Source organism: Amia ocellicauda, chromosome 10, assembly GCF_036373705.1.
Source record: "Amia ocellicauda isolate fAmiCal2 chromosome 10, fAmiCal2.hap1, whole genome shotgun sequence".
Taxonomy (NCBI): Eukaryota; Metazoa; Chordata; class Actinopteri; order Amiiformes; family Amiidae; genus Amia; species Amia ocellicauda.
In genome coordinates, this window is record NC_089859.1 from 8,026,930 (window position 1) to 8,039,416 (window position 12,487).

Here is a 12,487-nt window from a genome sequence, read left to right on the forward strand (position 1 = left end):
TATACCAACCTGAGGAATACAAGGGGCTTGTATACGGAAATTCACCAGGAATTTGCTCACAAAGCAAGTTAACCCCAGTCCCTCATTCAGGGCTTACTTTAATAATGGTTCGTATCTGTCAGAATAGAGAAATTCCACATACTTTTCTAAGCAGAAACTGAACAAACAGGCTTAACAGCATTAAACATGAAATTACTATGGCAGACTTGTCAATGCAGTGAAGAACATTACAATGCTTTTAAATATACCTACATGAGCTTTTATTACTAAAGAGCCATCTCAAAAGATCTAGTCCATTCTGTCTCTGTGGCATACTCATACACCCTATAATTGTAATATTTCCTTTCCATTTGTTTTAATGTACAAAAGAGCTCCACATCTCTAGCCATTATATTTTCATATGCTGCAAAAAAATGGCTATTTTAGCACTGTGGATGTTGCTTGACTATCCTTTATAATTTTTTCAGTGGAATGAAGATTGTACACATATTGCAAGCCTCTGTTGGTGTTTTTTCTACGTGTAGTTTTTGTGTACTGTGACTTTAGGTGATCTGATTTCTTTAAAATAAGAAGTTGAAAATCATTTTGAAACCTAACTTAAGGGAAAATAGGGAAGACTGTGGTGATTGTATTACGAAAGCAAGAGTCTGAGCCACCCTGACAGATATGTGAATGGTTGCTTTATGTTTCTATATCGTTTTGCCCGTTTGGAAGTACCCAAAGGCTATGCAGAGTCTTTGTCTGAATGTCTGTTATTATGTCTAGAGAGGAGAATTTGTTTTGGGTTCTGGCTGAACATGAAGTGATACTGTTTGCCTGGTCGTAATCTGAAATAGGACTCTCTTCTCTTTCATTACCTTCCAGAAAAGCGTTAAAGAAGGACTACTGCTGAAGCAAACTAGCTCCTTCCAGAGATGGAAAAGGAGATACTTCAAACTGCGTGGAAGGACTCTCTATTACGCCAAAGATTCAAAGGTAAAGAGCAGGTTTTTTTTTTTATCTGATTCTGATGTTCTGCAAATACACACCAGAACATAATTATGACAGCAAAATTCACCTTAAAGATTAAAATTAATCCTTCCTTGTTCATTCCTTATGAAAGATTGTTAATTTGCGGGTATTACAATTTCCTTCTGTCATTCCCCTGATGCAATCCCAGGATGTAAATTGTTGGGGTAATAGTTTGACTTGTAGGGAAGAAGCAATTATGTAATACTAGAATGTCTTATTAATACATTTCAAAGGTTTGTGTCTCAAATACATTTAGTGAATCTTAATACAGCATACCATGAATAAGAATGTAAGAAATATTATAGATTAGAGGATGCTATTGCTGCTTAATAATCAAAGAACTCCCATCTACTTTCCTTTGCACACATCAAATTGATTGTCCTTAAAATGAAGGCCAAATAGAAATGTAAAGTGTCTCAGATTGTGCTTATATCCCTAATGTCACTTAATGTAGCATTCATTTCACATTTGTAGTGTACAGAAGTGTACTCTTTCCTCCTGTGCTTGTGACATACCTACTGAATGTTTCAAATTGTTCTGCCTTATCTCCAAATCCGTATCTGTATCCATCACGTATAGTTTACTGTTTACTGACATGAGGTGGAATGGGTGTTTGACTGATATCTTTAGTATGATCAGAAGCCAGTGGAAAGGTGGCTTAGTTTTTAAGGATAAAATGACTAATTGTGTAATAACTCTGTTTAACGGTTCCGATTTGGTTAAAACTGCTCCCCTTCTTTCCTCACTACAGTCTCTAATATTCGATGAAGTGGACCTTTCGGATGCAAGCGTTGCCGAGACCAGCACAAAGAATGTTAACAACAGCTTTACGGTACAAAATAAATGCACATAAAATAAAGTCAAACTTAATGAAGATACTGATATGTCTAGTATACTGGAAAATGTTAATTAAGGAAGCATTCAGAAATGTGTGTGAGTAGGTATGCATGGTATATGTAAGAGTCTCTTTAATGAAATGATAATCCTTGAAACATGATCTTTACAACTTGGGTTCACTACGCTGTCAGTGTTTTTTTTATTATTGCTCTTAGGACTATTTTATATGCATTTTTTCTTGCTTTTTCTCTCCTTTCAGGTAATCACTCCATTTCGAAAGCTGATCCTGTGTGCGGAGAGCAGGAAGGAGATGGAGGACTGGATTAGTGCCCTTAAATCGGTGCAGAAGTGGGAGAGTTATGAGGCAAGTAGACTTAGTAGCTGCCAATAATGTGTTAAATAATGTTGTGCTGGTTTCTATGGAAAGGTGTAGGAGGTCTTAGCTCAGAGAAGGTGTGAGAAGCATTTGAGAATGAACTGGCAATTGTATTTGTAAGTAAGAAATTAAAACACACTGAATGAAAGCCTGACGCATCACTTAAGGATGGGGGATTTTTTTATACATCAAACCACTGTGACCATGCACTTCGTCACTCAACTGACACGGCCATCTTCATTCCACAGGCCAGCCAGTTCAACATGGAGCACTTCTCTGGGATGCACAACTGGTATGCCTGCTCCCATGCCCGGCCCACCTTCTGCAACGTGTGCCGCGAGGCGCTGTCCGGCGTCACCTCTCACGGACTCTCCTGCGAAGGTACGCGCCGTCTTGCAGCTGCTGTCTTTCTCCAGCGGGCAGCCATAGATTCTACAACATTTAAACTGGAGAGAAGTGTTTTTTAATGTGTCTTTTTTCATTTTCTTACAACTGCACACTAACATAAATCATTACTTGGTCTTTCTGTGTTCCTAGTGTGTAAGTTTAAAGCCCACAAGAGGTGCGCTGTTAGATCAACTAACACCTGCAAGTGGACCACACTGGCTTCCATAGGGAATGACATCATTGAAGACGAGGATGGGGTAAGTTCGGATGCCCTTGATGCAAGTCTACAAAAATAAGTTTGATTTTATAGGGATACATGCATCAGATCAGGGTATTATATTCAGGGAAGGTTATGAGAAGGACTTGTGGATGTCCCAGCCCTGTTACTTAATGTGAGTAAATGACCATCTATTACCACTGACATAGCAGTGAGTCAGGTAGGAGTCGGGTCCAATACTGGCAATGTTTTACCACTGAGTGTCTCCTTGAAACCTGGCACTGCACTTGCCTTTCCTGACTATTATAGAAAGCAGCTTTGTTATATACCTCTTTTATTAATTTCATGAATGTATTACATTAATTATCAAACTGCTGCTATTCTAATTAAGTGCAAATTCAATTCCTTTCTGTAATAGTTTTCCTGCACTATTTACTCTTTTATTTTCAGGTTAGGTTAACCACTTCTCCCACAGTAAATTCCAGTGCTCAACATTTTTCTGCTAGTTACAATTGTCTGGTAGGGTAGTGCACAGCATCCATTAATGGAAACAAATATAGCTATAATGTACAACACTCCCTTTCTTGTAATATTCATAATGGGTTGTTTAAAAAAGGCTTCTCGTCAACATATAATACTTTGATCAAATAAAATGTATTTGTATTGTTACTTTGTCTGTGTCTTTAGTGCTGGGTTCATCCCACTTCAAGTATGCTTTGATTAGTATGTTATATGCAGTAGTTTAGCTGAGTACTTAACAAGGTCCTTGTTGTTCCTTGTTGTTTATGATTTTTTGCTCTTCAAAATTTCCCATCAATGTAGTTTTCTTTAAAACACAGAACAACACAGTTGATCTGGTTGCATCCTCCAGGGTGACTTTCCAGAAGGGAAATTGCTTTGTTTCCAGTGATTGCCTTGTTAAAAAAAAAGAAAGAGAAGAGAAAAAAAACTCCCTTGTACTTCCAATCGTGAAAGTGTAAGCGGTGTGATTTGTAAACACGGCACGGAGAGCATGCCAGACAAGCCTTTTGTTCTCCATTGCAAAAAAACGATCATCTCCAATCAAAGATCAGCATCAAAGGTACTGAACCTTGGAGATACAGAATATTGGTGCTGGAAACACACTTTCTGCTGTGTTCATTCATAGAGAACCACAGGCCTGCTGCCAAAAGCCTCATAACCGCAATCATAATTGATGGATGATCTTGGTGGTGCTTTCTTTCTCTCTCGCCTTTTCTCATCACACCACAAGGCTATGTATTTATAGAGATGAGGACAAGAATGTTAATTTCTAGGTAATTTTGTCTGTATTAAAGAGAGGATTCAAATATAATTTCATAAACAATAGGGGGCATTCATGTCGGAAAACTATTAATATTAGTTTTATCATATAGAATAATATATAGATCTTTCATTATTATGTAAGCCTAATTAGATCTCTAGATTAATTCCTAATCCCAGACTGTCCGCGCACCAAGCTGTGTCCAATTATAAACAGTAGCAGTAAGTTGCAAACCATATCCTGGGGAGCTGCCCTCTATACCGACTGTAGACAGGCTGAGTCCCGGCCCCTGGCTCCACTTCTTCACAGTATTAGAGGTAGGGCACTAATGCAGGCTGTGGTGTTGTGCAGGTGGCCATGCCGCATCAGTGGTTGGAGGGAAACCTGCCCGTCAGTGCCAAGTGTGTGGTGTGCGACAGGAACTGTGGCAGCGTGCGCAGACTGCAGGACTGGAGGTGCCTGTGGTGCAAAGCCATTGTGAGTACTGGTCGTCTTTCAGCTTACATTACAAATGAGAAAGGTAAAGAGACACACTGGGATCTGAGACAATCTGAGACAAGGGCATTCTGTTCAAATTCAGTTTGAAGGATTTGATCTAAAAATGTGTGTATTATCAACAGTAAAGCAGAGAATGTAAAGGCAAAAACTAAAGCTTTGTTGGTAGAGAAAAAAACATGTTTTGGCTGCTGTATTTTTAAAATCGTTTATTTTTGTACTAGACTGAAACTGAAAAATCTTTTGAGTGTGCGAACAACAACAGAACAACTGACTGTTTGGAAACTGTAGAGTTTTAAAGAATACTGATTATATTCACAGAATTAGATGTTACATCTGAAGATGTACTGTGATACCTACTGCGAAACATTTTTGAAAAGGCCCACCAACACGAGCCTTGAGGCTGTAGGTTCAACATTTTATTTGATGTCACTGAGCTCATTTCAAGAATAGCCTAATCTCTTATCTTAGTCAATTCTCTGGAGAGGCTAAGAAATTAACCAAGCTCACTGCTGCTCTTTATCTTTCATTTTCTGAGGGGTTAGTTAGGCTCAGGAGGGAATGAAAACCAAAGGTCATGAAAGGAAGTATAACTTGAGACCTGTTTCACTTCAAAGAAAAAGGCACATCCCTGGAAAATTTACAAATAAATATCCAATATATATAGTTTGTACAGCAGAATATCAATTTCACATCTGCAGTACAGTGGCACAGAGGTATAAAAATTTAACACTGATCATTAATAACGCGTAGACCAGTGAGAACTCTTTTTAAAATCCAAAATTGCAGAAGAGATACCCTGGCCTGTTATTTTAAACATTTTTAAAGCCAATTTTCTCCTTAAACCTAGCTAGGGATATTTATTCCTTTCCCTGGAGGGAACTTTTTATACCATCATACCAGATATTTCTATTGTAATTCAATGAATTAGTTAATGCTACATTAGTTTACTGAAGTATTATAGCAATTCTACTCCTTTTTAATCTTTTTTTTAAATTTAGTCCCTGTTATAGTACATATATACTTTAATGCTTTAGTCCATTGCCATCATTTTTTTGTAATTGTGGTATCAATATACTTCTTTGCTGGGATAGTGTTTAATTCTAACCTATTAACCCCAGATCATTTCGGCACTTCACCTTTTCCATTACAAAAAAATAAGACTGTTCGATCTGTCACTGGCCATGTGATGACATTTTAATCCAGTGGCCAACGGTTATTTGTGGCAATAAACTATCCTCATACACACCAGGCAGAAGCAAGCACGCACATTGCGTCTGCCAAGAACACACTCAGTGTGATATGCCACGAGCCGCGGTCTCGGAGAGTGTGATTAATGCTCCAGCTTGTGGCCAAGGTGAAAGCAACAGGAGGTGCAAACTGGGTTAAGGACAGACTGTCTTGCGAAACATTTGTCAGCTTACCAGTAGCAGCCTATCAGCGGCCAGCAAGGTTAAAACTTTGTATTCTCATAAAATCAGTCGAGTCAAGGCCTTGAACACGAGTTCTCAGTGTGGGCATAAGTGTTGAGGCCTTAGACTAAATTTTCGTGTGGATTCGGTAAATCACCTGGAAATGTAAGTGGAAGACAGAATTCACTTGGGTGCTACAATAGACCAGTACCATCTCGTAGGAGTTTGACTCTCAGTCCTGTTGATGTTATAGATCAGCCAGAAGAAGCTTCTGTTGGTTGCATCTTGTAATACAATACTGTAATATCTTAATTAGGTTAATGTGTAAGCAAAAATTGCAAGGAAGGAGTGGAACTAGAACTGTAAAATAAATCCCCTTCATACATCACCATTAAGTCTGTGTTTTTGTAGCCTTTGTAACCTGACGAGAGTACCTGTATAAGGCCAATTGCTTTTAATTTTACATTATACTAAGTAGAGACTGAATGTCTAGTTAACTTGTGCACTGCTAACAATATGAGGTCCCACTGTGACAGGATTATATATTCTGTACTTGGTTTGATGCTACATAGGAAAAATAATGGTGAGTATGCTAATAATAGGGCAATAAACACCCAAATTTTAAATCCATTTGCAAAAGATTGATTTAAATTGCATTTGGGAATCTTAGCTATTTTAACTATCCAGGCCCTCATTCCTTATCTCAGATTTTGTCTTGTACAGTGTATTTTATGCCTAAAAGATTGTACGATCTTTTGTTAACAAAGGGTTGGGTTGGTTGTCTCTGCAGGTCCACAGCAGCTGTAAGGAGCAGATCGGAAAGCGGTGTCCCCTGGGGCAGTGCAAAGTGTCCATCATCCCTCCTACAGCCCTCAACAGTATTGATTCCGATGGTGAGTAATTGGGAATTTCATGAGTCTTCGCGGCAACCTGCCACTTTCAATCAGGCTTAGGAGAGTGCGGGGGAGCCTTCGGCCAATAATTGGTATGCTCTTTTTATTTTTTATTATTTTTTATTGCCACGTCTTTTGCCAGCTCAGCACCCACAAAGTCATCTCCTAGGCATATACACTCTCATACTTCATAATGCGAAAGAGGGCCGCTGCTCTTTGCCTCAGAAGAGCAGCATATAAATGGGTGGGGGGGTAGCGTGGGAGTTTAGAAAGTTAAGAACCATCATTTCAGGGCAGGTAAGATCAGCAGGCGTAATAGCCGAGTACTAATTCTCCTTTTCATGTAGAATTACGTGGGGAAAGTCAGAGATTGTTCCTCTTTTTGATTTGGAGATTTCAAAGTCATGTTTTATCTTCCTAAAGGTATTTAACAAACGGCAAGCTTTTCCTGGGTTTTCCACTAATTAAAATGCAATCTATTTAATATTTGCACTGAACTCAAATAAATTAATTTGAAAGGTGTCTAAATTAAATGTTTTTTCAGCGGGTCAGAGTGGACATTTTGAAAAGATATTTAATGCCAAATCAGATTTATTATTTAGAAAAATACGAGGCAATGTTTAATTTGAAGTCAGTGTTTTCTCCAACATCTGATTCCCTCCATCACACCTGACCACTGTGGCAGTCCCGAAGGCTAGTGAACAAGATACTTAATATCCCCATCAATTAGGCTAAAGATTACATTGATTTTGCTTTGAATTTAGTCAAGAGACCAGGGTTAGTACTACTGATCCTAATAAATAATGCTGCGCAGTCAAAACCACTCCAGCAGACTGGATTTATGGCAAGGTCTTCAACCCCTGTCCTAAAGACCTCAGCCCTGCAGATTTTAGAATGATGTTGTTCCGAATCCTCAAGGAGTAGGTCTCTAGCATTTTCCTTCCCATTTAAAAACCAAAAGCAAATCATTAGCATCTGATTTTCTAGCTTCTAGGTGTAATGCCTGCCTTTTCACAGAGCTTGCTGGTCTGTGCTAAAGATTTGCAGTCTTACCATTTATGCTCCAGAAATGCCATTACAATTTTAAGTATTTTATTGATGTTATCAAATTCCTGTGAAATCCGTTGTCATGGAAGAGGGAAAATCAATGTCTGGATGAAGACGGATACATTTTTTAAATGAATTGGGAGAAAACAAATAATTAAACCCACCAGTTTTGTTCCACTAACCGTATTAATCAGAATTGCTCCAATGGCATTTGTTCCACGAGTGAGCCTGTACATTCAAATCAAAATCATTTTCTCATTACAAAAATTTCAATAGTTGAATCAGATTTTTTTTTTTTACGTTTAAATACCTTATACAGACTCCTAACTTCTTAAATGCTTCCAAATTAATTGTCTATTTATTAAGAGAGAAACCAGTGTAAGCTTAGTGTGGTGGTGACTGTTTGATGAATATGGCTGTCCGTATTCATTACTATGTTTGTTTCCATGCCGGTTGCTTGCAGGTTTCTGGAAGGCCGCTTCCCCATCATGCTCCAGTCCTCTGCTAGTGCTGGTGAACTCAAAGAGTGGAGACAATCAGGGTGTGAAGTTCTTGCGCAAGTTCAAGCAGCTGCTCAATCCGGCGCAGGTCTTCGATTTGATGAACGGGGGGCCGCAACTCGGGTGAGTGTGGCATGGGCTAAGATGGTGTCCACACAAAGCTACCAGCCATCCTTTAGGGTCTCCATCATGAAAACAGAATATTGTTTTGAGGTTGTGTATGTGAAAAAGCATTGAAGGAATTCTGAAGACCTTTATAAATGGGGAAACAGTGGCATTTTCTCCTGTTTTTCTTTCTAGGCTGCGGCTCTTCCAGAAGTTTGTCACCTTCCGTATCCTGGTGTGTGGAGGCGATGGCAGTGTGGGTTGGGTCCTATCAGAGCTGGATAAACTGGGGTTGCATAAGCAGGTAAGGCTGGTGGAATAAAAATGAAAAAACCTGCGGAAAAGTCAGTCAAAAAGCATGATCTACTAGTGTCTTTTCCTCTAGGTCTTTGGCATGTTCTCGATCAAGAAGGGGCAAGACAAATAGGTAGTATAGTGGTTCAGCTGTTCGTATTAACATTCAGTAGTGCATATAGCTAATGTTAGTCAATTTTGATAAGAGCCAAATATAAACCAGCCCAGATTTTTCAAAACACAAACAGCATGACAATAATACACAGATTTTGATCCCCACATCTTCAAAAGCCCTTGCTACAGAGATATACTTGTATAATATTAGGAACTAATTATTTGTAATTTCTGTTTCATCTCTTACTGTCTAATATTTGTATGTAACTTACGGGCAGCGATTTTACTTTCATTTTGAAGTCTTCAAGTTTGGGGAAAGTCCAGCAGAAAACCCCTGTGTTTATAGGCATAGCTATAGTTTCTGTTCTATACAAGGCTCTAACAGGCCTGTGAATGTCATTCTTTATCTGCACTGAATAGACGACGTTCATCCATGGTGCTCACCATGAACAGTGACCTCAATGCATCTCTGTGACTTTCAGTGCCAACTGGGTGTGCTTCCGCTGGGCACAGGCAATGACCTGGCACGAGTGCTGGGCTGGGGCGGGCTGTGTGACGACGATGCCCAGCTCTTGCAGATCCTTGAGAAGCTGGAACGTGCCACCACAAAAATGCTCGATAGGTATTGTAGCCTTGATCAAGCAGGGCTTTTTCCTCTGGTTTTCAAGCCACCTGAGCAATACTAATTCCTAGTGGTCTAAGTAACAATGTTACATTCTCAGCTTTTTCTGAATTTTATGTTACCACAAAACCTCCAGAGCTATGGTTCTCTAGGATCTAGTATTACTGCTTAAGTTTGCTTTATTCAAACCCCAGGCAAAGCCTAGGGTTCTGCAATGAGATTGGAAGCTTTTTTGCTGACAGTTTTGCAGTTAAATGCAATTCCAGTTTTACTTGTTGTGTACATTTCCAATTCACCAGATCTTAGTGTATGTTAAGCAATTTCAGAGCACTGACTCATACCTTTTCCTCATATTTGTTTTTTGTTAGAGTGGCCCCCTACATCTTCCTGGTTGAAAGAGAAACTGATTTAGCTTTATCTTAGCCCATGCCCTTTGTTAAATGTAATGTGAGTTCTGGTTCATGTCCCTCTGTGATCAGTGCTGACATTTCTTCCTTCAAACCATGCATTTTGGTGATTTAACATCTTACCTAAGTGCCTGACATGTAAAATGTATATTATTTTACTTTTTAAAACTGTTTGTTTGTTATCCTGGAAAATCCTTACTTGGATATTTTTACAGATATTGTCACAGGGAGATCTCAAATGGCAGCGAGGCTTGTTGAAATGTTTTACTGTTTATCGAGCAGTATAGTACTCTAAGTACTTCTTGCATAGACATACGTCTGCACTGTTTAGAAAGCCACAGTTCTGACTGTAACGTCAGCATGTGTTTGTACAATATATTATTTTATGTGAGCTTACATGGACAAGTGCTGTATTTGTTAAATGAAAACAGCATTGCAAGCTGAAGCTGCCCTGTATCCATAGTAGGGCCATAGTAATAGATAATGCTTAGTTAATGTGTTTTTTATTTTATTTTTTCCTTTAAAACGAAATTGTAAGGTTTTGAGATCGAGAAGCATGTTTACTGGAAAGAAGCAGCAACTGTCCTCTTAAATGAGAAGATCCATCTTAGTTAAGAAAGCGAGATATCCAGTCTTATTACAGTTTTGTGTGGAAGGAAGCAACAGCAGTCACAGATTGCCAGATATTTAATGGCATTATACATATCCTTTCATGATAAACTTTAGCATACTGATTCTTTCCCACAATGCAATCAACAACCAAGGCATTTGAGAGACAAGAACAGATCTAACTAATGCAAAAGAAACTATATATATTTTAGGGAGTAGGATTTATATATCAGAAGCCATTACTAATTGTGATTAAAAAATAACTTCTCTATTTTTATAACTTGTTTCTTGGCCCATTTTTTGTTTCAGATGGAGTGTTTTGACATATGAAGTTCCCACAAAACAGTCACCCCCTGCTATTAAAGAAGATGACAGTATTGATTTTCCCCTTCAGGTAGGCAGGTCTCCAACCTAGAACACTTTCTGAGCTTCCCAAAGGATATGTGAACTGATAATGTAATAGCAGTTATCTTTAAAAACTAGTAACCTGAAATAAAGTTGAAAATATGAAATTATAAGGCATTTGACTTTCCTAGTTTTATAATTATTTTTTTTTAAATCACATGGTGCCTTTACAAAGTTTTGTTTCTGAATTGCATTTTTCATTTACTTAAACACACACATATATATAATGTGCAGTGATGTTCAGTGATGCCTCTTAATGCTCTCTAAGCTTCACTGTAAGCAAAAATATTATCCCTTCAGAAATAAAATCCATGAATAATTTCCCTAGGTAACTCAATACTGAGATCCCAGGAAAGCAGTTTTGATCCTCAATGGCACTGACAGGAATGCTTTTAAGGCCTCTTTGTTTCTGTGCTGGTCAAGCCTTATATTATATTCAAATCTTGTGAGGATTCTTGTGGTATGTTTCTCGCAGGCTCAGATGACTCACTATGCCGATTCTGTGGCCTCCCACCTGACGAAGATCCTGGATTCAGACAAACACGCAGATGTTATTTCCTCAGCCAAGTAAGTCTCTCCAAAAAAGAGGGTTGTGACGTGTATGCATTTGTTCTTCTTGATGTTGTTGAAAGCATAAATATTACAAAACTGTTCTAATACACATACATTTGTTATTTGAAGAAGGACATTGATTTTACCCACTGGCGTATGTTTAGGGGGGTATGGTAGGGACTGAGAGCGTACATTTGTACATTTGACCCCAACAATCATAGGTTTAATTCGCTAGATCAACCATCCCCCGTTTTTATGAATAGATGCAACATACCTTTGCTTTACTACACCACACCTAGAGTATGGAAATACCAGAACATGCCATAGTAAATGTTTCTACGGAGAATTTACTATAGTGGTTTAATCAATGTCCAGTGTAGTGAAGCACAATGAAGGCATATTGAACCCATAGGAAATATTGAACCCATAGGAAATATCTGCAAATAAAAGTGATTATTCCATAGTAAAACCATATGAACCCTGCAAAAGTCCAATGGTTTATTCATTTATTCAGATGTATTCAGATAAACTTTCATAAGGGTCACAAAGGGATGGGTGAATGCCAGACCTTCCTGTCTATTCCATGCAAATGTTTGGCACAGATACCTTTTTAATGCTTGTACTTCATTAATTTAAGTAAAACAAAGAAGCAATGGCTCTACTGTAGAACTGCATTATTATTATGTAGAGAGCGTTATTAGTCTGGGATGGGATTTGACAGCACGTGGTTCATTCACATCCATTTAAAGTGGTTTCTAACTTTCATTATGAAACTATGATTTTTCTTATCTTTAAATGCTGGCTTTTCCATGGGTGGTTTTTGAAGACAAACACACGTTATTAACCTGCCTGCCTGACTGTCTGAGTCTGACATGTAAAGTGTAATGAACAGCGAGCTTTGTTTTCTGATCGATTAATCCCG

At 38.4% G+C, this 12,487-nt stretch overlaps 1 protein-coding gene across 7 annotated transcripts in view; it reads left to right on the top strand.

Annotated features, from left to right (window-relative positions):
• LOC136759800 (diacylglycerol kinase eta) overlaps positions 1–12,487 on the top strand; it is a 70,281-nt gene that overhangs the window by 40,453 nt on the left and 17,341 nt on the right. For all 7 annotated transcript variants that reach the window (XM_066714839.1, XM_066714838.1, XM_066714843.1 and 4 more), the window contains 12 exons: positions 865–975; positions 1,763–1,843; positions 2,108–2,212; positions 2,473–2,605; positions 2,762–2,868; positions 4,462–4,587; positions 6,808–6,910; positions 8,421–8,580; positions 8,758–8,866; positions 9,453–9,592; positions 10,918–11,002; positions 11,489–11,580. In XM_066714839.1, the coding sequence (XP_066570936.1) occupies positions 865–975; positions 1,763–1,843; positions 2,108–2,212; positions 2,473–2,605; positions 2,762–2,868; positions 4,462–4,587; positions 6,808–6,910; positions 8,421–8,580; positions 8,758–8,866; positions 9,453–9,592; positions 10,918–11,002; positions 11,489–11,580 (1,352 nt within the window). The remainder of the gene's footprint in view (positions 1–864; positions 976–1,762; positions 1,844–2,107; positions 2,213–2,472; positions 2,606–2,761; positions 2,869–4,461; positions 4,588–6,807; positions 6,911–8,420; positions 8,581–8,757; positions 8,867–9,452; positions 9,593–10,917; positions 11,003–11,488; positions 11,581–12,487) is intronic.